General features: G+C 41.5%; 1 protein-coding gene and 1 long non-coding RNA gene across 2 annotated transcripts in view; one reads left to right on the top strand and one right to left on the bottom strand.

Annotated features, from left to right (window-relative positions):
* NPAS3 (neuronal PAS domain protein 3) overlaps positions 1–27,938 on the bottom strand; it is an 840,712-nt gene that overhangs the window by 45,361 nt on the left and 767,413 nt on the right. Inside the window, 1 exon segment of the mRNA XM_032344010.1 lies at positions 18,335–18,453. Within this exon segment, the coding sequence (XP_032199901.1) occupies positions 18,335–18,453 (119 nt within the window).
* The window catches only part of LOC116591251, a 210,024-nt gene that overhangs the window by 114,399 nt on the left and 67,687 nt on the right, over positions 1–27,938 (top strand). The gene's annotated exons all lie outside the window — the stretch shown is intronic.

Below are 27,938 nucleotides of genomic sequence, written 5' to 3'. Positions count from 1 at the left end.
AGAGGAGGAAGCAGGCTCCCCCTGAGCAGAGAGCCCGATGCGGGGCTCGATCCCAGGACCCTAAGACCATGACCTGAGCCGAAGGCAGAGGCTTTAACCCACTGAGCCACCCAGGCACCCCCTACGGTCCCATTCTTATATCTCCTCTCTGACCTGTAGAAGACACGCCACACAGCTCTGGAAGTTCACTAGTGTTTCAGTCTTCTTAATATTTCCGACTTTTTAAATGGTATGTTCAAATTCCAACATGACCACAAGAAATAATAGACTGAACCAAATCAGAAGTTGCACAAGTATTGTGGCATACTGTAGAATCATTAGGCACAGTTCAGGGGCTAGTCCTTCCCTTTGAATGGAGCTAGAACAATTCACAATTTTCTGAAACTCCTGATTATCCCAACTCATTTCTAAAAAAAGGATTCAAAACAGGATATTGCCCCTCTTCCCTATGAAACCCTTTGCCTTCTTCTTCACTTTGTGCCCAGATAGACCAAGAAGGTGCCAGGAGGGGTGACTGATCGTGAGTTCCAATAATAGCGGTACCAAGGGATACATACAGGAAGGAGCTTTAGTCAGCTGGAGATATCCATTCTGGGCCGAGTGCTCCATTTGTGTGGTCTAGTACCTACTTTCACAGTAGCTCTGGGCTTCCCCATTTGGCTAACTCTGGATGCCCCTATCTAAAGACTTGCCCTGTTGTTTCTGTGGTTTCTGACAGAAGATGCCTGGTGGCAATTAATAACTACTACCCCAAACAAGTAGCCCCGTGAGAAATGGACCTATTTCCAGAAGCCCCAGATGGTCCCTTCTGTCAGCTCTACCTCATAATGTTCAAATACCACATCTATGAACTTTTCAGCTCTACGGTTCTATGATTCTCAAGAGGGGAAGGGAAAAGAACACAGGGGAAAGAATCTCAGAAAAATCTGTGGTATTTCTTCTTGGGGATGAATGAACAGTGAGGGTGCTTTGCCATTCTCAGAGATGGATTATCCATTCATGCCTCTGTAGTTTTGAAAATTCACTGGGATGGGGACACAAAGCCCAGGACTGGAACAAATGTCACCTGCCCACATTCCATTAAAATTATGCCCCCTATGCCCATGCTATCACCATAATCCAACATTCTGGGCCTGACCCTACTCCTAAGCTTACCATGATAATGAGGTCAGAAAGGAGAAGGGAGCTGGGTAAGAATGAACTGAGGATTTCCTTGGTTTCCTTCATAGGTGAAATGTTTCTTTCTGGTCAATCTTTATGTTCCTCTCCTCCCTTCTTCCCTCCTAAACTCTCTCTACTTTGGCCTAGCTCTGCTGACCTCCATGGTCCCAAATCACACTCTATTCCTTCTCCCACATGCTGCCCATTTCCCTAGTGTCCAGGATGAAAGGGTATCAGAACTCCCCTTCCCCACTGTAATGTTAGATGGTACTTCTTCACTGCAGCGCAGATTACTGCTGTCTCTGCTTCGTTCATTGACACCTTCTTTCTTTAGCCACCACCACAAGAGGGGGTGAGGTGTTGGGGGAAGTGGTCACGTGACTGGGGTGGGGGATGGGGGCAGTGGTCCTAGGGTACCCCAAGTGGTGTTTCACCTGCTGTTCATCTCATTGGTTAACTTAGTTTCTTACTAGTCTCAGAACTCAGCTCCAGGATAACTGAGTCTTTCCAGAAGTCTGAACTGATAAGAGTCACACTCCAATTCCTGGGGAACATCTTCTGGGTTAAGTGTCCATCCAGTCCTAGGTATTGGGAGCTGAGGGAGGCCAGCCTTCAGGGATGGCTAACTTTCCCCCAAGAAAAGAGCTCCATATTTTGTTGCTCTTGGGAGGATGGACAGATGCCTATGCTTTAGATGGAAAAAAGTGAAAAAAGATGGGAAGGAACAAGTTTGGAAGTAAAGGTTCAGGGCAAGATAAATTGCTTCCTTTCCCTAAGAATTGTTCTCCTCTGTCTGCCTGTCGTAACTCCCAGAGTCAAGTCAAGGAACCTGTAGATTTCTCTGGATATATATTTTCCTGCTTTGTAGGTATTGGCTGCGCGATCTGATAAAAGCTGAGCCTAAATGAACCCTACGATTTGTATTTCCACAGTCACATGTGTATCGGCTACCTCTCTTCCTCCTCCTTTCCTCCCCCCTTTGGCTCTAGAAGGTTCATTACTTACAGTTACTGCAGAATCAATCTGAACTGGCCAAAATCAGCGATGGAATTTATAGCATAATAAATGCCCAGCCACACAAATGCAGTTACACATGAAAGGCTTGGGAATGTTCTTTTGAGCAATCCTTCTACATTGCAGAGTGTCCTTTTTTTTTTTTTTTTTTTTAAATCAATTTAGCAGAATCATCTTAAGCATATTTGGAGAAGTAAAATCCTGACAGCTACAGAGCAGATGTTCCCGGAGGCAGGTATCGTTGCCGAAAAACAATATTATTGATAAAAATCTTAGCATATTGGAACTTGGAAGGGAAACTAACTACAGCTTTTTCATCCTTCCCACCAATCCTTTATAGCTCCATTTTCTTCACCTCACATGACGCTCCACTTTGGATTTTTATTTTTATGAAAGTGTCTTAACACTTTCTGAAGCATCCTAATGAACAGTTCTCTACGAAGACCCAGCCGTACCCAAGTTGGTTTCGAGAGGCAGACAGAATCTGAAGTACACTCGAAAGATAACGCACAGATTGGGGTATCAATGCTTTTCCTTTTTAAAAGTCTGCGAGTTATAAGATAACATTGGTATCTGGCCCATTTTTCTTGCTAAGTGCCCATATTATGGGTGAATCCTGTTTTACAGCATTCTGATACACAGAGAGTTGAACTTGAGCGTGAAATGCTGAAAAAAAAAATCAGAAAGACAGATGGCAGGCCGTCCTCCCCAAAACTCAATTTCATATTATGCATGTGATTGCTAATAGGCAAGCACTAAAAAACAATTTTCCTTGACGGAGAAGAGCTGATAAATTGTCAACATAAAGTTAGACTGTGGTTGCTCCAGCGATCGAAAGCTCGTCTGTGAGTTTGGTCCCATCAAAGTCGGCTTCTTACAAGCGTATCAAAATTTATGAATGTGTGTGTCTATAAAGTGACTGAAAACAACCCATAATGCATGTTTGTTTATTGTGCACCAGCTCTGTGTTGCTTTAGTACATGCAAAGCAACCAAACATATACCGGAGCCCATTTTTGTCCGGTTCTCTTTCCTAGCCTCTGCATTTGGTAATGAAAAAGTCAAGAGGCGCCTGGGGATGTGATTTCCCCTTCTATCCTGAGAGCTGACTTAAACAAAAAGATCTGCTCTTAACTGGCTCTTGCCTGGTTTGGGAGTGCACTCCACGGGGTTACCCTAGCTTTGTGGTGATACGGCAGAGGCATTTGAGAGCAATCAAGAGCATTGATTATTTGGAGGGAAAAAGGAAAAGATGCTTGAGAAAGAAAACTACATAAAATCAAGAAGATGAAAAGCAAGTCAGCTAATGATCTGCAACACAGAATGCCAAAGTTTTGTATTATCTTTGATAGAAGATAAAACCTCTGCAGGTACTGCAAAAAGAGAGAGCTCTAGATTTTCTTCCTTTTATTTGTTTAAAGTTTGTTTGTAAAGAGGTAATTACGCATTCAATCCAGGAATACTAAATTTTATTTTTCTGGACGAGGCAGAGAGAAAGGGTGAAAATTTGCTCATGGTGCAAATCCAGTAGCTATGTACTATGTTTGACTTTTACATTTAAAATATTGAATATTTGCACGGTTTTGACATTTAGATTTTTCTGTCATCAGTTACTGCTCATCCGAGAACAGTTGTTTAATCGCAGAGGAATGGCAACTGGCCTGATGTGCACAGGTTTTATTGGAACAAAGGGATTGGGTGTTCAGATAACACTGTGGATGGCGGTTACTACAATTAGGAGAAATGCTGAACGGCCAACCAGAATTAGAAGTAAATGAGTTGAAGTAGGAGTAGTTTTTTTTTTTTTTTTTTAAATGAGAAAAAAGTCACCATTCTTAAAGCCAGGAGTTTTATGAAATGTTATAGTTAAGGGAAACGTAAGTCTCCCTGAAAGGTAGCTTTGCTTATGTTGTGCCAAATACCCAGGAGTTTCTGAGAATTCAGAGACCTAACAGCGTAGACACCAAGTACTCAGGTGACAGAGGTCTGTGTGATGCTTCCTATTTCTGATTCATTTTGCAATCTAAGATTTCAATGCATAAAGAGTTCAGTTTTTTTTTTTCTTGAGTTACTGGTTCTAGGAAAATCATATTCCTCCTTTCAGAATGTCTATTTATACCAGCATCAAAGATTTAGGGGACCAAAAAAAAAAAAAATCCCTGCACTCATGTAGGGCAGAAAGGTGGAAGGAAAAATAAATGGAGAAAATCCCAAGAAGAATGATCCAATGACTTACTTAAATCCACGTACCTATTCTCTTACGCTAATAGGCTGAGAACAACCTTATTGGTCTCCTTGGTAGAAAATAGGGTTCCTTTTCTCACAATGAATGCATGAAGTTTTGTTAGAATGAAACAATCTTAATCTTCATCCTGTTACCCTGAACCCTGATTAGCCCATCGAGTTCGTGTTGCACTAAATGAAGATTCCTCCTACTCCTGTCTACATTTGCCAAGTGAGATTCGATGTCTTCACTCCCTGATTCCCTTAAGGACCAGATTTCTTTCTGCTCAATGCACTTGATGCCTTCATCTCTTTGCTAAGACTTTTCTCTCTGCACTGAGTTCTGCTCTCTAATGTCTCTGTAGGGCGTGTCTATCCTTGAGGAATTGGCTGAAATGACGCTGTCTTGGAGAAGCTCTCCTGTTCCACCAGATGGAATTACTTCATTCCATTGCCGTTGGCACATATCTCTACCATAGCACATGTTTCTTTGTGCACCTGCCTCAGTCTAGACTCTGTCCTCTTGACCAAGGACTCTATTTTATCCATCTTTGTCTTCCCAGTACCCTCTACAGTGTGTATTTACAACAACAGGCACACAATCAGTATTGACCGCAGGATTGAGTGAAATCAATTCCTAAATATTTTGAACAAAAGGTGATGCTGAAGAATGAAAACTACAGATCATTTTTGGTTACAATGGACTTGTCTTTTGATTTCCCAGGTTATTATGATCTGATTAAAGCTTGTTTTTGAAAAAGTTTTCATTATGTGAATGTAAAGCTTTGGGGGGAAACCACATTCTGAAGCTCTAGTTGGAACAATTAAAATTAGTTATTTCATATCAGTCTGGAAGGAACTGAAGTAGATAAGCTCTAGGGTCAGCATATGCCTTGTTCAGCTTTCTTTAAAGGCATGGGGAGTAATAAAGCTTTCCATTTTATCTTCAGTGAAATAATACTGCTGAAATATCACCTCATTTTTGATGTCAGTGATGATTTCTTCTTACCTCCATGATGTCAAAAGGGAATTATTATTATTAGAATGACAGATTACTAATGATACTGTAAAAAAAGAGGAATAGCTGAAATCATTATAACCCAAAAACCCAACATATCCCTTCTCGTCTGAGCCTCACTGTTGAGTACTGTGAACGGAGTCACTCTGTGATCCTGCAGCTGTGTAAAAATTATTCTAAGCAGGAAGTAAATCAAGAGCAGGTGCCTATGAATTTGCACTCACAGAACACCATCCTTTTAAAGATTTTAGGACTGGATGGCATGATTAGGAGGTATGATTTATGTATGCAGGAGGGAAAAGCTTCTGTGGGGGCCCCAAATGTCTCATGAGCTGCTGTGGTACACTTCCACTGATGCCTTCGCAAGGGGAGACCTGTGTGGAAGGGAGGACTGGACGAGGGGCCTCTCCAGCCTTAGGCTTCTGTCAGCCCTCTGTGAGAGAGGGGCAGTATGGTCTAGTGGTTCTGGGCTATACTCCCTTTCCCATCTACTCACTTGGCTTGCTGTCGGTCCATGTCAATCTCTGGGTTTTAAATCACAGTGGCTGACTCAAGGGTCCTTTGATCAAGAATGCAGAGGATTGGGCACTGCCACTTTTGTGTCTCAAAGATCAAATCCACAGAACCTAATATTCCTCGGCTACACCAAGGTGTCTGGGATCTGGGTACATGGGTCTTCAAACCAACTGTATCATTCTTCAGATCTTTCCAGTGGAAAGAGAGGGGAAAAAAAAATACCGTTTCATAGAGAAGAGAGCTTATAACAAAACAGCAGTTCAAGAATAAGAATGCTTTCAATTTCAGTGATACCTTCCTTTGAGGGATTTGACAATTATATTGTTAATTCCATTCAGCATGAAAGAACATTTACCTAGGGCTCAACTGTCTGCAGGGCTATTTCAGGAAGGTTAAAAGTTGCAGTTCCCTTCAACTGGAAACTTACAACCATTTCAGACAACGCTGACAGAGATGGTCATCAATAAGCCAACTGCAAAAAAAAAAAATTAAAAAGGAGAGAAATGAATTTCATAAGAACGTAAAATGTGTGCTATGTGGCATAAAAAGAGGGGTGAGTACATATTGTGTTAAGGTGAGTAAGGAACAACAATCTGTCACAGCTCACGGAATAAGGCAAGAGAGTCACTCTCAAAGCACCATTTTATTCTTGTGCTCAACTTGGGATCTCATTGGATTGCTCAGTGTAGTCTCTCTGTCTCTACACAGGACAGAGTACAAAAGCTCATCTAAGAATTACAGAATCTTCTCCAGGCCCCTTCTCCCTTGTGGCAAAAATTTGGCTAAACATTTCCCTGAATTGAGGTTCTCAAAGCAGCACTGACTCTGAGGCAATGTGGCAGCTCTTGGTAATTGTGGGCAGCTTTTGCGAGAACTTCCTGGCAGCTTTAACCTCTCTGTTCCCACCATTGAAGCTGCTCCAGATTAGGCAGACTTCTGTATTCCATTCCACCCTGAGAGTCGCAAGACCTTTCACTCTAATGTAGCAAGTAGAGCTACATCTCAACCAGCGCAGGACTGAAGAACACCGGAGGCAAATCCGATTGTTTCCTTTGTTTCCAGCAAGGAAAGAGGAGCCCAGAATGATCAGTCTGTTTGCCCAGTGCTGTGAAGTGAGCAGACAGCAGTGCACTGCCGTGGGATGAAATTTTCTGACTCCTCTCACCAGGTGTGCCCCTAGTAAGCCATTCTGTTCTCATGACTTCTACAAGGAGTCATGAGTTTGAAGGACATTTGACAAGGGGCTGTTGAGGACTGTTAAATATATTCAGAACCAAGTAATAATCAAGTGACTCTTGATTGTGCTTCCAGAGTTCTAGCCACTAGAATTGGGTACAAGTGGGGTACAAGTTAAATACATGTTGATTTTTAAAAAACTGAATATGATAGCATGAAAAAGATGTCATAGAATATGTCAACCATGAGTACAGTCTTTTTAAAAGGGAAAGGAAGAAACCTTCAGTGTGTCTTCCTGGCAATAGGGCCTGGAAACTCAAAAAGTGATATAATTACAGTGGTTTCATAGTCTCATCTCTAAATCCCCTTGAAATGAACTGGCACCCTGACCCAAGAAAGGAATATATTCTAGGCTTCGTACAAATGATGACTGATATTTATATGTTCATTCATTTTTTTGTTTTTATTATTATTATTTTTTATTAACATATAATGTATTATTTGTTTCAGGGGTACAGGTCTGTGAATAATCAGTCTTCCATAATTCACAGCACTCACCATAGCACTTACCATCCCCAGTGTCCATCACCCAGTTAGCCCATCCCTCCCACCCCCATCCCCTCCAGCAACCCTCAGGTTGTTTCCTGAGATTAAGAGTCTCTTATGGTTTATCTCCCTCCCGGGTCCCATCTTGTTTCATTTTTCCCTCTCTTCCCCTATGATCCTCTGTCTTGTTTCTCAAATTCCTCATATTAGAAAGATCATATTTTAATTGTTTTTCTCTGATTGACTAATTTTACTTAGTATGGTATCTTCTAGTTCCATCCACATCATTGCAAATGGCAAGATTTCTTTCGTTCTTTCTTTCTTTCTTTCTTTTGATGGTTGCATCACATCTTCTTTATCCACTCACCTGTTGATGAACATCTAGGTTCTTTCCATAGTTTGGCTACTGTGGACATTGCTGCTATAAACATTCAGGTGCAGGTGCCCCTTCAGATCACTACATTTGTATCTTTGGGTAAATACCCAGTAGTGCAATTGCAGTCATGGGATAGCTCTATTTTCAACTTTTTGAGGAACCTCCATGCTGTTTTCCAGAGTGGCTGCACCAGCTTGCCTTCCCACCAACAGTGTAGGAGGGTTCCCTTTTCTCCACACCCTCACCAGCATCTGTCATTTCCTGATTTGTTATTTTAGCCAAGGTTCATTCACTTTTAAACAAATGTTTATTGAATTTCTATTATGTCACCAAAACTCTTGTGGGAGCTAAGCTTGCACCATGATGGGGAGAAAAACTATATATAAATAAATTTATGACATGGTGTCAGGTTGTGTTAAGTGCTATGAAGAACAATAAGACACGATAAAGCAGATGATGGGGTACAGTATGTATGCTTGAGCTATTTTTAGATGGGGTGGTAAGGGAAGCGACATGGGGGCAGAAATCTGAATGAAATGCAGGTGTGACCCATGGGAGTATCTGAGGGCAACTTATACTCCAGAGAGAATAAAAAGAAGGTACAAAAGCCCTGAAATGAAGGTATAAATACTGCACTCAGTCCAGCAATAGCTTATATGGGTTGGTTCTACAAACCATTACCAACAATGAGTTGAAAATGATGCTTCCAATATAGTAACATTGAGCTATCCATTGCCCCCTGGTAGTTCAGAATATGCCCACACCCTTACACCCCCACACCCAGAGCAGCAGATGGTTGAGAAATGCTAATACAGATGATTCTTTTGTTTAAGTAAGAGTCTTGTAACTCAAAGCACTTTGCAAGGGGCCATTCTTTTAGTCTGGTGGTGGAGGGCATTCCAAGAACAAGAGGAAAGATGTGACTAGTTCCTTGTCCCCCAGGGCAAATTATGACATGAGAAGCTGGAAACTCCAGACTCCTGGCTCTTTTCCCTTATTTGGAATGAGTCAATACAATTCCTTCTAGAAAGTTGTATAGTAGCTCTGAGAGGCAGGGTGGGTTCGAGGCACACTGGTAGTTTGCCTTCCCTGGAGGGTTCAGTTTATGTGTATGTAGACACTTGAACCAAACCACAGAGCCCTATGGACTACAGGAGCCTAGAAGTGCCATTTATTCCAGAGATCAACAACATCAAATTGGCCCTGTCCCTACTTCACTTCTTGCATTCAAGGGCTATCTTAGTCTTGTCATGAAGCTAAATCAATTCCAAGGAAAACCATGAGGTATGTGCTTCTTTTGTTAAAGGAACAGATGATGTATTTCAGTCATATTTTGTCTCTTAAAATCAAATCAATATTCAGGACACTTAAGCAGGGAGAAATTTCCCAGAAATAAATGCATTTTCTATATTCAGAAGAAATCATTTATTATTCCAGAGTTCATATAACTTCCAGGAGATGATCTGAAATATTACCAATGACTTACTATTTTCCACAGTTACAGGTGCATGTGCAGAGGTGTAGAAGTTAAGATTTTGGACTGTCTAGATCAACACACAGTACAAGTTCCATAAACATTAAACCTCACATCTGGACATGTATTGCATGCTTACTGTGGGTCAGGCATTATGGTTGTACTTTCTCTATATCATCTCACTTTATTTTACCGTACCTTCATGAAGAAGGGTCTATTGGGACTCTACAAGAGAGGAAACAGATGCTTAAACAAGTTAAATGATTTACTTAAAGAGTTAGAAATGACAGGACTAAGTCCAAATCCCTGACTATCTGCCATCATCATGTCTGTGCTTAATCACCATTCGGTAGGGCAGTTTTCAAGAAATGAAAGTCAAACAGAGTAAGGTATTTAGAAGCCCTTGATCTATGCAGAATAAAACACCTGCTACTTGAGACCACTGGTAGCAGGAGGTGACTCTAGGGAAACAACAACTGAGGGCCTTGGCTCCTGATGTTAGGGCATTTCTCCCATCTGGTGCTGGGTCCAGAAAGTGATCAACTGTGTTTGCATTGACATCTTAGTTCTTCAGATTGTATCTTTTTCCCTTTTAAAGCTTTTTTATTGGGCCAAAGTCTCGTAATGGTGAGATTATATTTAAAAAATGTTACCAGATTGAGAAGATATTTATAGGGACAATGATGATAATTCTGAAGGGCATTAGTTTAAGTCATTAGATATAGAAAGAGTTGTTAATTTCTGCATCAAAGATTTCATTTTGAAAATGATCATCACTTGCATTATTTGTAGTTACCAACGGCTCAGAAAGCCAACCTGAAAGATCTCATATTAGTCAAAGATGGGATGCCTTACTTCTGCCTTCTTTCTGAAATCTGTTTGATGAGAAATGAAGTACCTGTAAGTTAGCAACATACTTGGGCAGCAGTTACTGACATACTTAGAATTTACAGACGCTTCACAGAATGGCTAGTGATTATGCCTCTAGTTGGTAAAATAGCTAGCTGATTAGTCCCTGCAGAAATGACATATCCTGAGCTAGAACTACTGTCATGCCTTGGTAATGGGAAATAAATTCTTTAAGATCAGAAACAATGTCAGTTGTATTTAAAATGACACTGGAAACCACATTGTAATGGACAATTGTGCAGAGGTGAGCAGGGAGTAAAAAGAGATAATAGGATTTTAAAAATTTGATTTTATTGGTTCTCTCCTCTATTTGCATTTTTCATCAGGATAACCTCTGCCTGTAAGTTTTACCCTGGAAATTTTTTTCTCCTTCAATTTATTCTGGGTGTCTGGGTTGATTGAAAGGCAATAAATGTGTAGTCTTAGAAAGCCTGAATGGGTTGACCGAAATTTTGGTCTCTCTGAAAATTCATCTATTGATTTGACAAGACAGTTAGATTTTGTGCAGTTTGGAATACTTTAGTCATCATTTCAAGGCAACACAAAGCCAAAGCAAAGGCTTCAGGAGAAGTACTGGTATGTCTGGACATCTGGAACATCTCTGAATCTCATACTGGGGGAAACATCCAGATGGCACCTAGTCTGTCCACAGTTGACGAGGAGGAGGAGAGACTCCTAACTGATAAGTTTAGCTATGCTCTTAGAAATCTCCAGAGAAGGACCACTACCACACAACCCCCCATATTAATGCTAGACATACCTCTAAGCTACAGTTCTTCTGGTACAATTAAAATTCACTACATACAGTTACCCTTGGTTTATTTTTAGTAATCTTTGAGAAATCATGGAGGTTGTACCAGAAGGCGGGATATCACCAATATTGTTCAAGTTTTCAGAAGATAGAGCCTCAAAATGTTAACATCTGGAAAAATATTCTTTAAAGATAACTTAATAGAAAGAAAATGGTGAATCACCAAATGCCAATATGAAGTCATGACAAATGGGTGGTGTTAGAGCGACTCAATTTTTAATTTTCTGAATGGGATACTCAACTGATGGTTCAAGGGAACATTGTGAATGTGGCCCATTCTGATTTTAGTAAGGTGCTGGTAAGGATGAACAACATCCTGGCAGACAAGATTAGGGAATGTGAACCAGATCACAGTATGGTCATTGGGTTTATAGGTATTCCAATGGTTCCATCTAAAAGACACTAATGTTAAGTAGCAGGGTCTCTAGTGGTGTGTTAGATGACTCAGTACTGTCAACATTTTCGTTGCTATCACAGAAAAAAAGAGAACATACAATTTAATTCAACTAACATGTATTGAGTGGCAACTATATGCAGTGTATGTACTGGGCTGAGGGAAGAAAGTATAATAAGAAATCAACCAGTATCCAACATAGTATGTTGGAAAGAGGAAGACATTTGAAATCAGAAGATCTGGATATTCCTCTGTTTTGTTATTTGCCACATGTGACCTTAGACAAGTCAATTCATATTTCTGTGCCTCAGTTTAACCTATCTTCGTGTTGGGAAATTGGGATAATTACCTAAAAGAATTATTGTGAGTTTCATATGAAACTATATGATAGTACTTCATAGAAGGAGAGAAGATGCTTCGTTGAGCATGTATTATCTCACTTGATCTGTAGGAAACTTTGTCAGGTTATATATTATGACTTCATTTTATAGTGAGAAAACTGAGGCACAGAGCTTAAATGAAATCTTAATGATATTCTAGCACAGACGAGGAGGGAAGAGGTGCATCAAGGGAGAAGAAAAAAGGAAGTGATATTTGAGTGGTGCCATATTGGTTGTGTAAGAATTTTCTAGGTGCAAGTGTGGTAGAAAGGTGTTTTAGGAGAAGAAGACAGCATGGTCAAAAGCATAGCAGTGTGGATATGCTGATATATTTCAAGAAAGATGATTGGACAGATTTTGCTATAGCGTCAGTAATAGCTTCAGGAAAGAGTGATAGAGATTGTGGTAGAAAAGGTAAGCTAAGATCAGATTCTTGATTATGTTTACACTAGGAACCAGTGATGACTTAGCGCCAGATACAAAGTAAAGATCACTGTGGCTTTGGGAGGGTATTCTGGGGAGCAGGGTGCAAAATGGATAGGAGAACCTAAATTTTCTGGGAGATATTTGGGAATTTCTCACAGTAGATCCAGAAAAAGGCTTTAAGCTAGAGCATTGCAAATAGGGGTGGGTGGATTCAACCACTTTTGGTGGCACATTAAAGGGGCAGGTGCTCAGGAGAGAGAGGTTAATATCTTAGCTATTATGGATTCTATCAGCAAAGCAAACCAAGAACTAGAATTCCAGGTGACTGAACTTGTGAATAATAATTCCTATCTAGTTTGCTATCATCTTGAGAGCTGTCAATATATATGTTCAATTAAGAATACATTGCATATGAAAAGCCTTGAACTTTAAAACTGAGCTAGCTCTGATTTTGACATTGAAGTCCCAGTGATACAACTTGCACACCTAAGTGAACAGGAGAAAACAGAGACCCATGTACCACTGAAAATAACTCTTCACTACAGATGTCATTCTTTAATATCAGGTATTTTTATAAAAAGTGTTTTCTGAGAAACACTTTTTCAAAAGATTATCTCTATCTGCATAAGGGGATCAAAATGTAATTCTTGGTTTTGTACTTTTGCAGTCTAGGAGTTGATGTTTTTTCCAACAGGACTTCCATATGCATTAACACAAAATGAATATATGGGAAGCAGAAATGAGGAGGAAGGAAGAGGGTATCGTAATTTTGGTGAAATACATTCTGGAAGGTGTACTCACTGGATTTTGTTTTTTTAATAAGTACACCAAAGATGTCCTCTTGTTAAATAAGGTTTTGTAATCCAAGATCACTGATTCACTTCTGGGATTCAAGAACTTCCCAATGCAAAATGAATTTACCTTGGGAGAGGCTCTATGGATTTAATCAAATCATTAATGGGATTTATGACACCCCAGATAAAACAAATTACTAATAAAATTAGGGGAGTGCCTTTTCCCACAAAACAGATACAACCATGAACTTGAAAAATACGATCAAGATCTAATTTAAAAGGCATCTCTGTGTTTAGAGAAGGTGAAGAGGAGTTTGCTTTAGCTAATTAGCACCCTCTCATTTTTTTGCTTTTGTTACTTCCTGTCTAAATACAGGTATTCTTAGAGCTGAGGTCTATCTGCAGTCCTAATAAGGTAGTGAACCTACAAATTATTTTGTCTATTACTTATGCTTTCTGACTCTTCATATCATAAGGAGCCTGGACTGGTTACAGATATCATTTAGTTGGACAATTAGCTGCAGGCAAATCCATACTCAAATCATCCCAGATGGGGGCTGGGTTTTTGTTGTTGTTTGTTTTGGGAAGAATCCGAGTGCCCCTCTGCTTCCTCAGTAATCTGTTCCTATATGTCCTAGCCAGACCCCACGGCATGGGAAGGTTTTCACCTCTGTGGTGAGTTGAGAGACATTCTCAGCATTCTATAAGGATGATAGAGATTTTCTCTCTTTGTTTCTCTTTCCCAGCCTGGATGTTCCTCTCTGCCATCAGAGTTAGGACGTCATCATGTGTGTGGATAAAAACTCCAGAAATGACAGTGATGCTGGTGGGCATTTAGGAGTAGATTAGAAAACTGACAGTCCCAGGCTAACAGAAACTATCCTCCAAAGACAGGAGCTAAGGAGGCGACCCAATTAGTCTTTACTTCTCTAATTTCCCTGATTACATATCTCCTTTTACCCCCTGTGCTATACCTAGTAAGTTCCCCCAGACATAGACCTAATCAAGAAGGCAGAATACTGATGGCAATGCAATTTAAAGGAGAGCTGTGTTGCGCGAAGATATGTGGCCGACAATGGGACCCAAACCACCAGAAGCCCCTGAGGCATAAAAAGCAGCCGGGCCCGATAACGTGTTACTGCGGATTTCAAAGCAAATGAGGACAGAGACAACTGCATGTCAGCTCACGGCTGGGAAGCTTCACTGGCAAGAGGGCAACTTTCCTGAGGCCTGGGGTGTGGAAGCAACAGCAGCCTACATCACACTCTCTGCTTGAATTTGCAGATTTCGAGGGGGCACTTTTTGGGCTAGAGTTCTTGGTCGTGGGTCCCTGGGTGGGTGTTAAGAATCCCTGGAAAGAAGGTAAATGTCTGCAGATCTCCATAAATGAGGACTATGGGACCTGCTGTGTCCCAAGAGAAGGGCTGGACCTCAGGCCAGAGGATTTTCTTTTTAAAAGCTGTGATGAACTTTCCGTATGCTGAGGTCCAGCTGGTGCTGAGTTCATCTTTGGACTCTATCTGTTATGCAGTGAAGCGGAGGGTAGGAGAGGGCAGACTCTGGAGCCTAACTGCCTGGTCAGTCCTGGCTCCTCGGTAGCTACTCAAGAGATGTTGTGAACACGAGCAAAGTACTGAGGCCAACCAAAGCTCAGTTTCACCACCTTCAAAATGGGCACAATGACAGTATGTGAGATTCGAAAGAGAAAGAGAAAGTTTCTAAACATTGTACGGGTTAGATCAAATAGGTCTGATGCGGCAGGCAGAGGACCTGTCAGAGAGTCAGTGTTCGACAGGTTATGCCACTTTGGCGGTCACTCTTAAGGTCCGTGGCAACAACAGTAAAGAAAGTGGCAGAGGAGGTGATGGGCCGAGTCAGGAAAGTGTTATGTGCTGAGGTCACAGGAAAAATGGGGAGAAGTATCGTGGCCTGCACTGAGCATGACTTAACATCTCAGAGCTTTACGGGAAAAGAACAAAGCAAACCACGGTGATAAATTAAGAGGAATATTGGGAGCGTGGTGAAATTATCATCGCTATTTCTTTTTATTTGTGCTTATGGTGTGGTGGTGGGGTGATTACCAGTTTTATTTGAATGTTTTATAAGCTGTTAGATTTATTTACTGCAAACGAACAGATAAATAGGGACGTTATTCAGCTGTGTCGTGGCATGGGCTCCCCATCAGCTCTTCTACTGACTTGTAGACTCGGTTAATTAATGAGGCAAGGGCATTATGGGGCGAGGCAGTGCGGGGAGCTGGATCTGCTGGATGATTCGTCTTACTGTGGGAAGAGCGGATGAATCAACGCACGTGTTCAAAGTCCTGGGGTGGGAGGGAAGGTACTAGATGGAGACCTTCGTGGTGTCTTCAGAAGGACATACCAACAGGGTACGTCAAAGGAGTAGGATCGCCTCAACATGCTTGGATTTGATGGAAACTGGAATAACTCCTCTTTTCCAATCCTGGTGTTCACGATTATACTTTCTCATATTTTTTTCTCGAGGGTGCCTTCTTACAACAAGGTGTCTTTAATCCTAAGCCCAAGGAGCTCTGCAAACACTGTTCTTTTTTCTTTCTTTCTTTTTTTTTTTAGATTTTATTATTTGACGGAGACACAATGAGAGAGAGATCACAAGCAAGGGATGTGGAAGCGGGAGAAGCAGGCTTTCCGCTGAGCAGGGAGCCCAGCATGGGGCTGGATCCCCAAACCCTGGGATCATGACCTGAGCCAAAGGCAGACACTCAATGACTGAGTGACCAAGGTGCCCCAAACACTGTTTTTCCACCTTTCCATCATGGTCTATTCTCATTTACCACTCACAGGCGACATGTCACCTCCACAGGGAGACCTTCTGTGACTCTGTCTAAAGTGGCCCCCACCAGCCACCCATGCATGACCTTGCTTTACTCTCAGCATAACAGGGTAGCTTAGTGGTTCAGTGCATGGGATAAGGAGCCAGGCTCCCAGAGTTCAAACCCCAGCTCTCTCCCTTCAATGTATGACATTGGGTATGCTAATTAACCCCTAGCCTTAGTTTCTTTACCTGTAAAGTGGAAACAATGAACATTTTTTCCTTCTGGGACTGCTGTGAGGGCACCCACACATGTCACACCATGTCCAGCATATTGTAATACATCTGCTATGGTAGTCCTTGTAGTTTTGGACATCATCGTCATCTGAAATCACCTTTTTATTTATTGTTATTGACTCTAGCCCGCTGTTAGAATCTAAGTACCACAAAAGCATGGACTTTTTATTGTTTAATGCTGGGTTACAGGATCTAGAACAGGCTCCAGAGTAGGAACTCAAGAGGCATTCATTGAATGAATAATCAATCTATGAGTATTTAAGAAGTGAGCTTGTCCAGTTTCAGGCCAGGCAGCAAAAATAGTGGTCCTGAGCTGACCGAACCACAACACAGAGAGAACATGAGCTACAAGTTCTCTTGCCTAGACTGAAATACGAACTATGTTTCTGCTTGGACAGCCCACTTTTCTTGTAGATTCAAAATTGTGCAGGACCTTTTGATCTCACGTTAGTCAAGTGAAAGCAATAATTTTTTATTGTTCAAAAAATTATCTCATGAGACCAAAGTATACTAAATATTGCTTTGTCAAACTATACCTCACCTTTCCCGCCCTTCTTTCCTGGGACACACCTCCTACAAACCAGTAAAAACCACTGAAAGTGACGCACGAACAGTGACAGAACACAGGTGAAAGGAAGTCATCTTGATTTCTAGAGACAGGAATGCCAAGACTGAATCTTGCTACCACTACAGTGACAGTAACCACTCTACCTACAGCTTGCTTCCAGAATTCCAAACTTGCTCATGCTACACACATTGTGACTCATAAATGTCTTGGGTTCAGTAATGCAGGAAAAATAAAAATAGTCCTAAGGATAGAGTTGGGTTTTTTTTTTTCCTCCACCATCTCCCTTTGTAACGGACCTCGATAGGGTAAAGCCCCGACAGGCGGAGCTGCCCGGTGCCTCTCCTTTGCTTCCAACCCTGTTAAAGGTTAAGGATGCTCCAAATTTGCCCTTCAGAAGGTAGGACAGCTCAGCGAAAGGTCGTTCACAGAAGAGCCTGCTTTCCTACCTCCTTCCTTTTTCTCACTGAAGAATTCACGTCAAAGAAAGTACCCAACTCTGACTTATAGGTGGCCGCTGGTTTCTGATGACTTATATATGGTTTTTAAGCCCAATGATAATGACTCTTAACCATCCCTGACAATGCTACGGTAAGCCTGAAGAAATGAGCTATCAGATGCTCTCAACTCCCAAAATGGAAAAGGTCATGCCGGCCACATCTCTCATACATTTGGCTGCTGTGTGCCCTCCCGCATACAGTAAATATTGTTTGAGGGACTGGTTAGTGTGTTGTAAAATTGATAAGACTCAGGTTGCCCAAGGCATTTCATAAATTTCATAGGTCTTAATTTATGTTGCTATGGTAACCGAAATGGTGGAAATTCCCGAGATTAGTAAGCTTTTGTATCCTTACCCTTAAAATGATAATAATGTAGATTATGACTCCAGACATGGTCTTTGCTGTTGTGGGAACATGTGCTCTGTATGTTGAGTATTCCGTGGATGCTAAGGTATGATTGAATGTACAATAATTGTAATTTCAACTAAGATTCCTGACGCCTAACCTGATTTTCTTATTTATGTGTGTGAGTCTTGATGGCCAAAAGGTTAGGAAAACGGACTGTCTTCCTCTACAGAGAAAGGGGGGATTTGAAGGGAGAAGCGGAATTCTTACAAGCAACCATTCTAGAATGCTCGTCTTAAGGACTGATGTGAATTTGGCTCACCTTTCCCATCAAAGGGAATATCTATGTTGAATGCTGAAGACCTTGGTGCATTATTAACAAGTGTTTTAAGAAAAGACACTCTTTGGAGGGATTTAGTGCTTCAGCAAAGTCTGAAGTGAGAATGAGAGGATTAATGAAGCCCCTACCTTGAGACAGGAAAATAACTGAGAACCCGATGGGCTGCTCAAGGTCATAGACATTAATTACATGGACCCAAAGCAGCCAGGAAATTCGATTCAAATGACCTAGGATTGACCTGATACAGGAGTATGTCCCTTCCCAGAGCCCAGCTTACCTTATATCCTGATGATTTGATGTGCACGCCACGTTTGGTCAGAGTAGATTTCATTCGGATGAAAAAGGAACGTTCAAGGGTGTTGTCAGTGGTTAGCAGACTGGGGCTGGTTGACTCCACTGAAGAATACAAAAATATATACACACATGATTTAGATGTCTACACAGCCCCTCACAGCTACCGCTCAGGTGCAATCCTTGAGTTCACTAAAAATAAATGACTGATGGGTGCTAAGAGCGTAGTAATCAATTTACCTCATTTAGAAAATGTTTACTTTGCAGAAAATAAAAAAGAAAAATTAATGAATCCAAAGTAACTCCATTCCAGTTTCTAGCAGGAGAGGCCTTTTAACTTCCAGTAGCTCCCCAAGTAGAGTCTTAAGTAAGTAAGTAAGTAAGTAAGTAACAGCAGCCACCCCTCGAGGCTTGCCAGGTGCACAGGGATGGAGTAGTTGGGAGAAAGAAGAACACCATCGATTTACAGAATCAACCAACACTGAGGCAGGCAGGCTGCTGATGGGGAGTACGGATCTCTGGCTCTTTGTTCTCCCTGCAAATCCCTTCTTGTAACATTTGCCCACTGGGCAGTTCTGAGGACAATGGGACTGTATCCTGGCCAGGGTCCTTGCCCTCCTGAGCTGGTCTTTGTTGTGGGGAATGAGGAAAGCATTAAGTCTTCTCAACTGACTCATGACAGAGGGCTGAGAATGGAGTGTATAGACAGAAAGGAATAAAAACCACCAACAGTATCGTCCACTGCTGTCTCTAATGACGCTTGCCTTTCACTCCCGTTGGTAAAGGATATTAACAAATAATCATCTCCTCTCTTAAGCAAGACAGTTACTCTTTCGCTTCATACATTTGTAGACTAAGCAGAACGCTTCTTTACTTCTGAAACTTAAAAGGGTAGTTTTCAGTCTTGTTGATGTAAAAATATCTTTCTGCAAACAGGCCAGAAGGCCACATAAATCCGCCTTCTGAGGGATTTTTATCCATTTAAGTGATTTCCTGCAAATATATTAATTTTGGTACTTTTAAGCCTAATCGATACTGTCTAATTTCACTCTTCTAAGCTAGTACTTTAAAGTTTAAAATATTTTTCTGAGTCTAAAATTAAAAAAAATATATATCCAACAACAAACAAGATTTGTTTTGAGAAGCCTAACATGAGTTTTCTCAGGGGTGGGGGTAAAGAAATAGGGGTCACAAAAGAACTTGTAAGAATTAAGCATGTACAAAAATAGTTATTAAAACACAAAGAAAAAGAGGAAAAACAAGCTTTTGAACTTCAAGAAACATATTCCATCTATTTCTAAGGGAAAGAAATACCCATTTTTTACATGAAACTTAATGCTCAGAAGAGAGAATAGGAGCTCCTATAATACAGAAACCTTACTGTTTGTGGTCTGTGGCTTTTCTTGTAGCATTCCTGTCTAAACAGGACTGTATTTTCCTGTGTTTGTGGCACTTCTGTTCTGGGGTGAGGGAGCCTCTGACAAGTATCCCTTTCTTATGGGTCTCTCTTAAGATTTTCTTTTCTTTTCTTTCTTTCTTTCCTTCTTTTTTTTCTTTCTTTCTTTTTTTTTTTTTTGTTTTAGAGAGCATGGATCTGATGTCATTTTAAATGTACAGCTTTTTATCACTCGAGGGAAAAGCAGAGCTATGTTATATTTAGTACTTTCATTTCTTCTGATTAAATATGAATTACTATGAAATTTTTCTCATCATCTAACACGCCATAATACGCCAACAGCTTTTTAATACACTATATAAGCACAAACTTCTGCTCTAAGAGTTTAATTTGCCCCTCTAATCCAATCACATCAACCTTATTTCTCTTATCAGAGATTCCCATTTTGAATTAAATGAGCTCATTAGTTTTAATCAAAAGCAGAGAGATCAAAACTTAAACGTAAATGCTTTAGATCAGAACTGTCAGTCAGCCGTGCAGTTCTATTTTACTAAAACACAAGATCAGAGACCCTTAGAACCAATTTTTTCTCGTAAGGGATGCCGAGAGCTTGAAGATGCTATATCCTTTTTTTTTTTTTTCCTTTCCTCCCCTTCCCAAGGACAGATTATACATTTAAGGTTAGACTTCATTTATAGCAGTTTCTCATCCTGGTGGAAATGGAAAAGTATGCCAATCTGCTGTTGTCCCTTTCACATTTATTGGCACTGGTCCTCAGAGACTTGAACTAACGGGAAGCCATCAGAATCCACACCACAAACTCGGCCTTAAAAATTCAGCTCTGTTCAGCAGGATCGTGTTTGCAATAGCTGAGGAAAAATGAAACTTCCCACAGAAGTGAGATGTATTTTAGGGCTAGGGTCCTGGGGTACTGTGACCCCAGGAGAAAGGAACTGCCTCCCTCCAGAAGAGTGAAGAATTCAGGCATCATTAGAAACTATTGTTTCCAGGACGGAGAATTGCGGAGTACAACACTTCGTGGGCACGGCTGCTTCCTGCTGGGTGACAAGCTTTGTATGAGCTGTGGGGACTGAACACGATGTCCTGGGCTGACTGAGGCCCCGCACACAACAACCCCCCCCCCCACCACCTTGTGTTACAACGGTAATTGCCTAAACATACAGGGGTGGCAGTAATTAAACCCAGGACCACTGGTGGGAGAGGAATGCTAAGGTCAGGTTTTGCTCCATTGAAGCTGAGATTTAAGATCTAAAGTGGTCTTTGAGCTTTATTTCCCACCACGGGGGAATGGGGAGTTGAGGAGAAAGCGAGGCGGCAACTTAGAAAAGAGACGGATTTCTGATAAAGATTTTCCTTTTCATTCCATATGACTTTCTAGTTCTGAGGGTGGGGCAGGAGTAACATGCCATGCCGTCCCTCTCAAAGGGACACGTAACAAACTCGTTCACAGCACACGCTGGCCTTGGCCGTGCTTCCTTCAAGGGCTAGCAAATACACGCTGGTCATCCCAGCTCTGACAATGGCGGCTCTCTTGTGAGAGATGTGTTAGGTGCAGGTGACAGGCAACAGTGGTAGCTTTCCAAGAGAAGCTATCGGAGTGTCTCGGGTGAGAAGCAAGATTTTGATGAGGGTTCTCTCAGGAGAGAGTATATAGCTTTGGTGATGTGCAACATGCCTGTGGCATTGAATAGAAAATATGTGTGTGTACACATGTGTGCATAATATGTATGTGTGTGTATGCGTGTGTGTGAAGAGGACAGGGTGGCAGGAGAGGGGTCCTTAAGATTGTGCCCTACAGAGACGGAGGGCTAGTCTATGCCAAAGAAGCATTTTAGAGTGTTTTCTAGAGATCAGATGCTTTCCTGTCAGCTTTTTTTGAGGCAGGCCATGATTGTGGTGTGCTCTGATAAGAAATTTGGGATTCAGAGAAGCTCCGTCTCCTGCCGGAGACAGAGGAGAAATTTATGGTTGAAACTGGATTAAGTGGTCAAAGCCCAGATAGGGCCAGTTTTGACCATGCATTATAAACAAGGAGCTGGAAAACAAAACACAAACGAGACCCACACAACTCAAAGTGAGATAAAGAAATAGACTCTCTTTAGCTGAATCTCAAGGGCCTCAACTTTTTAATAAATCTAAGTTATCTCGGCTCTTGAAATGTCAGTTTTTGCATATTTTGTAAAATTTACAGAACAATTTATAGCAAAGTTGTAATAATTTTTATGTTGGCAAATGCCACCATAATGTGAAATCATATCTGCGTTATTTCACATTTGTTTATGAATCCCTGACTAGAGCTGTACTTGCTGCTTCCTTATTAGTATCTAGGGGCAGGAGGTGATGGGGAAGCTCAAGGAAGAGGAGGAGGTAGCTGGAAACCATCTAGTTCTACTGGCTAATCCTAGGGCCAGGTCCACCTGAACACTTCCAGGATTTTTTCCAGGGTCTCTGCAAATAGATGGGGCCCCAGCATAAAGAGGAGCTTTCTTTTTCATACACTATATAAAGTTTTCAGTGCAACTCCATGTCAGAACCTTCCAACTGCCACCAAATCCTGATTATAGGAGGGAAGGACAAGAAAAATTAAGTTTTGAGAAAACCTGGCTGCTCTTCAGTTGCTAACGAAAGACGTATTTTTCCTTTGGAAAGAGAGGTGTATCGGGCTAGGCTGCTAACACATGTAGTTCAATATATTCTTTTCCTATTTTATTGCCTAAACGAATCTCTCCTTTTTCAGAGGTTCTGTGCATATAGGGCAAACCAAAGTGCAAATAACCAAAAGGGCTTTTACAAGGGAAGAGACATTCGTTCATTTTGCAATTACCCCGATGAAGCCAAATTGTTTCATTGTCATATTCTGTTAGCTTTGTTAGATACTGATATATTTTAGGACTTTCGAATGAGTAGGTGTCATGTATGTGGCAAGTTGTTTCTTTTCTTACAAAAGTTTTCCTGTTCTTCCTCAGCCCCTTGGAAGTTATCTATAGTCATATGGCTTTCTCAGGTCAAGGAGATGTGAGCCTAAGTCATGTGTCGCTTTTAGGTGGAATCTTTGAAAAGAGCCAGTCTCTTCGTAGAAAGAGGTCCTTTCTCTTTCCTTCTGCCACGGTAACTGTCAACATTTCAGATGGTGCCTGCCCTATTATCAGCCTGGGTCTTGGAAATAAGATAGCGTGGGACAGAACCCACAGCGGACCCTCACACAAACAAATTTTTGTTACAATTTTGGAATCATTTTTTTTTAAAGATTTTATTTATTTATTTGACAGAGAGAAATCACAAGTAGACTGAGAGGCAGGCAGAGAGAGAGAGGGAAGCAGGCTCCCTGCTGAGCAGAGAGCCCGATGCGGGACTCGATCCCAGGACCATGAGATCATGACCTGAGCCAAAGGCAGTGGCTTAACCCACTGAGCCACCCAGGTGCCCCTTGGAATCATTTTTTACTGCAGTATAACTTTACTGCAGTATAACAGCCCATAACAGCCCATACTGACTGGATACAAATATTGGATCTTTATTATATAAAAATGTTGTTGTCCAAGTCTTCCAGATAGTCAGTGGAAGAGCACACAGACATGACATATGTTTGTCTGACTCCAAAGGTCGTGATTTTGCCAAATACCGCCCTAAGAGTTATTTATTTAAATCTTCATTGTATGTCTCATGCTAGGCATTCCAGGGCAAAAATGCTGACACAGGTCTAATCTGCATTCCCTTCACCACTTACGGTGGTTCCTTGTTCCCAGAGTTAAAAAGTATACATATATGTACATAAGTACATATATGTATTTACCTATGTCTAATATATTCAGGAGCTACTATTAGTTAAATGCTGACTTTCATGTAAGAAGATCTTCCCAACCTAGTTTCCCAACAGTAGGACAATCGTGGTAAATAAATCTTGTCTCACAGATAGTATCACAGCAGATTTTACATTCTTCCAGGATGACAAGTGTCGTCATTTAAAAACGCCATAAATTGTTTAATATTCCTGCTTCCAAAAGGAAGGGTGGGCTAGACTTGGTGACCTACTTCTAATAAATAGCAAATGGTGGAACTGGTGGACTATGACTCAGTCATGACAGGAAGAATGGGTTCTTTTTGGCTCTCTCCTGGGCCATTCACTCTGATGGATGCCATCTGCCATATTGTGAGGACACTCGGGCAACCTGGTGGAGAGGCCAGTGTTGCAAGGAACGAAGGCTTCCTAGTGAGTCACGGTCACATGACTGACCTTAGAAATGGACCCTTCTGCCCCAGTCAAGTCTTCAGATGACTACGCTCTGAATGATATTTTCATCGTAACTTCAGGGAAGATCCTGAGCTTAGAACTACTCAGATTAACCATTACTGGATTCCTGACCTGTAGAAAACATGTGAAATAGCTTTCAGCAAAAATATTTGGGGTGATTTGTTATGCAACGATACATGACTAATACAACACCCACATCGACCCTCTTTCTGGAAAATTCATGGCCTTGCTTTGGCGTGTGACAACAACTTGGGTAAAACTCCTGTAATAGTGAGAAGGAATGCTTTGCCTACTGTGCCTGTACCTGGTGAATTCACATATGCAAGAAACTCTACCTGCAATGCTGGTTTTTCTTAGCAGAGTTTGTGATTTCAAAGGTAAATGCTCAATTGATTTTTTTAAATGTGCGATTTACAAAAGATGCTATGAACAGTGCCATCTACAAGATTGGGAGATATTGAAAGGCAGGCCTGATGTCTTGCTTGTCTATTAGGTGGAATCTATTCCCTGCTCTCCTTCTGCCTCCCTTACCCACCTCTCTTTGCCCCCCACCCTGGGAGCCGCAAGTGCCCAGCATGGTGTTTCACATAAGTAGTCACTCCGTGTGCATGCAGAATAAATAATTAGATGCTTTCTTTTAAGAAGCCATGGCATGCCATGCTCATGGAATGTCTTGGCCCAAGACTTGGTGTTTTTTTGTTGTTGTTGTTTATTTGTTTCTGAGGAGAGGGAGTTCTACGCCTCTCATTGTATTCATCTCCAAGGCATGTTCTGCAAAATATTTTGAGCCATGTGGTTTGGTAGTTGAAAAAGGATGGGCCAGATTTCCCCCAGAATTAGAGAATACTTCGTTCTGTTTTTGAGAGTTGGCCTTCATCCCACTGGCCTGTCCTCTACCATGTGCCAGGCAGCTTGGAAGGGGAGAACAGGCTTCAGTAGACTAGACTGAAATCCTTGGCCATGGAGGTAAGGCAGTGCCCACCATTTTCTGTGAACAGGCACTGCATCACCCTTTGGGTGCCATGCAAATGCAGTTTTAGCCCATGAGCTCTGGCTCGGCAATCAGCCTCTGGTTCTTGCTCTGGAGTATGACCAAAAAACCCCAAAAAACAAAAAAACAAAAAAACCTCCAAAAAACAAAACAAAACCCACCAAAAAACAACAACAACAAAAATCCCTGAATTTATTTAAGTCTCATTAGAGCCGATTCCTGCTCCCACTCAGTCGTGAGTCTTCAGCCTTGTTTAGAAACTTGTGAATCATTAACTGAAACTCTAGAGCATAGCTGTGAAAATAATTGTGGTTCAATAATGATGTAATAAACTTTTTTCAAAGTCACATTAAGGATAATCCGCCAAAAAAAAAAAAAAAGAAAAAATAATAATCTGCCAACCCGTGCCACCTGTCAGCATACACTCGCTGGCAATATCTGCCTGCCTGGGATGAGAACCACGACGCATAAGGTTGCCTTTCAGGTTTCCTGCGTCTGGCAGGGGTTGCTCCTCGGTGAGGTTGTCCCCCGAGGGAGAGGAGCGTGTTCGGCTACCACCTGCTGTTCTGTACTTGGTGTGTGGATGATACTGCTCTGGGGAAATAGACTCAGTGTCAGAGTCAAGCTGCTACCAGTGGGTGTTTCTGTACATGACTACGAAAGCCCCAGGAAAAGTTCAAGGGGAAAACCTGGGCAGTGTAAAGATGGCCTTGGAGAGTACAGGGCATCCAGTGTGGCCCGCTCTGCACTCCCAGGAACAGGCCGTACGAAGGCTGCCAGCAAGCGTTTTAAATCTTACCGGAGACGCCCTATAAATGTGGCCACTTGAGGGATCTATTCTGGGAGAGAAATATGGCGCGTCCTCCCCGGATGCTGTGGGATTCCATTACCAATATTGCATATGAGATCGAGTGTGGCAATGCTTTTATCACGACTATAAAGTGGTTACGAGCCAATTCCTCATATAAAACATACTCAATAACATTGAGGCTCCCCCTCCCCCCTTTTCTGTTTCCTTCCTTTATTTCCTTCCTTTCTTTTTTCTCTCTTTTCCTTTCCTTTTTTTATTTTTTATTTTTTTTTATTTTTAAACAACAAACATGATGTCAGACAAAGGGCATCAGGACTTGGTCTTTTGTAGTACAAAACAAAATAACAATACGTAAACACCTTTGTGAAGGCAGCTCAAAACCCCATGTTTTCTATTAAAAAGTCATGTTCAATCTTCACTGTTGATAGAACCGAATAGCTAACACAGAGAACATTGTATATCAGAAAGGTCAATAGTTATTATGAGCTACAAATATATTTTTTTCCATCCTTCAGGCTGTTTAGCGCATATCACAGCATGAGCAGCTGTCTCCTTTAATGCTTTTAAAATTAGAATCCCAAAGAGGAAGAAAAAAATTATGGTTGCAATGATTGCTCTTTGCTTTTGTAAGTTTACTTTAATATACTATTTTATATACATGAGTCTCCCATGCAGCCCATCCATGGGGCAGGCACCGGTTGCCAGGACCAGGTAGAACGGCCACGTTTATTTTCTGAGAATTCTGGCCAGATCTCCATTTCAGGAGCAAATGTGGGCAACACACTATGTTGTAAAATGGGGGGTATAGACAGGAGTCAGGTGGCAACGGCACTTGCAAACACACACATATGCATTCTGCCTTTAAAGCTCTGTGACTGACTACAGCAGTGCCATGGGATGAGAACCCGGCATGGAACCCAGTATGGAACCCAGCTGCTGAATCAGGCGGTGATTTGAGCCATTGATACACAGACGTCGACTGTAGGCCTCTCAGCTGGGAGCACACCTTTTGAGGTTCTTTTTTTCTTTTTTTCAAATTTTATATTAGCAATTTTATTGTTAAACAGTTAGATATTATGGGCTTCAAGCTCCACAAAACCTGAAACTACCCTTGCTTCTGAGCATCTTATTTATTTATTAACATATAATATATTATTTGCCCCCAGGGTACAGATCTGTGAATCATCAGTCTTAAACAACTCACAACACTCACCATAGCACATACCCTCCCCAATGTCCATAACCCAGCCACCTTATTCCTCCCCGCCATCCCCAGCAACCCTCAGTTTGTTTCCTGAGATTAAGAGTCTCTTATGGTTTGTCTCTCTCCCAATCCCATCTTGTTTCATTTTTTCCTTCCCTACCCCTGAAAACCCCTACTCTGCCTCTCAAATTCCTCATATCAGTAAGATCATATGATAATTGACTTTCTCTGACTGACTTATTTCGCTCAGCATAATACCCTCTAGTTCCATCCACGTTGTCACAAATGGCAAGATTTCATTTCTTTTGATGGCTGCATAGTATTCCATTGTGTATATATACCACATCTTCTTTATCCATTTATCTGTTGATGGGCATCTAAGTTCTTTCCATAGTTTGGCTATTGTAGATATTGCATCACCTCCTTTTAAGGATTTAAAGGTGGCTCTTTGGCCTGTCCCTAGAACTTTTTGCCCATACTCAGTGAACAACCCTAAAAGACAGGGTGAGGTTTTAAAGTAGCCCATGTATGCACCTGTCAGATGTTTTATTATCACTCCCTTAGTTCTTGTTCAGTTATTTAAATACTGAGTATCTACAATGAGCTAGAGTTATTTGTAAATGCAAGTGCTTACATCTTGGAGAAGGGGAAATAGGTAGAAACTTCTGGCAATGATGAACCCTATAAAGAAGAGAAATGAAGAGTAAGGGGTTGGAGAGCGAGGTGGGGTGAGGGTCGGTTGTATGGACACAGGGGGCTCACTGATGGGAGCGCTTTGGAGAAGACAGAAAGTCACGTGGATAACTGAGTGAAGATGCCACACATACCTCACACTGTAATTTCAGAACATTGGGTTGGTAAAAGGCTTTATAGAAAACCATTTGGATAGATGTGTCCTAGTGACCAATTCTAGAC

This window comes from Mustela erminea, chromosome 5 (genome assembly GCF_009829155.1).
Source record: "Mustela erminea isolate mMusErm1 chromosome 5, mMusErm1.Pri, whole genome shotgun sequence".
Lineage (NCBI taxonomy): Eukaryota > Metazoa > Chordata > Mammalia > Carnivora > Mustelidae > Mustela > Mustela erminea.
Note: the sequence above shows the minus strand (reverse complement) of the source record. Positions and strands in the feature narration are given on the sequence as shown.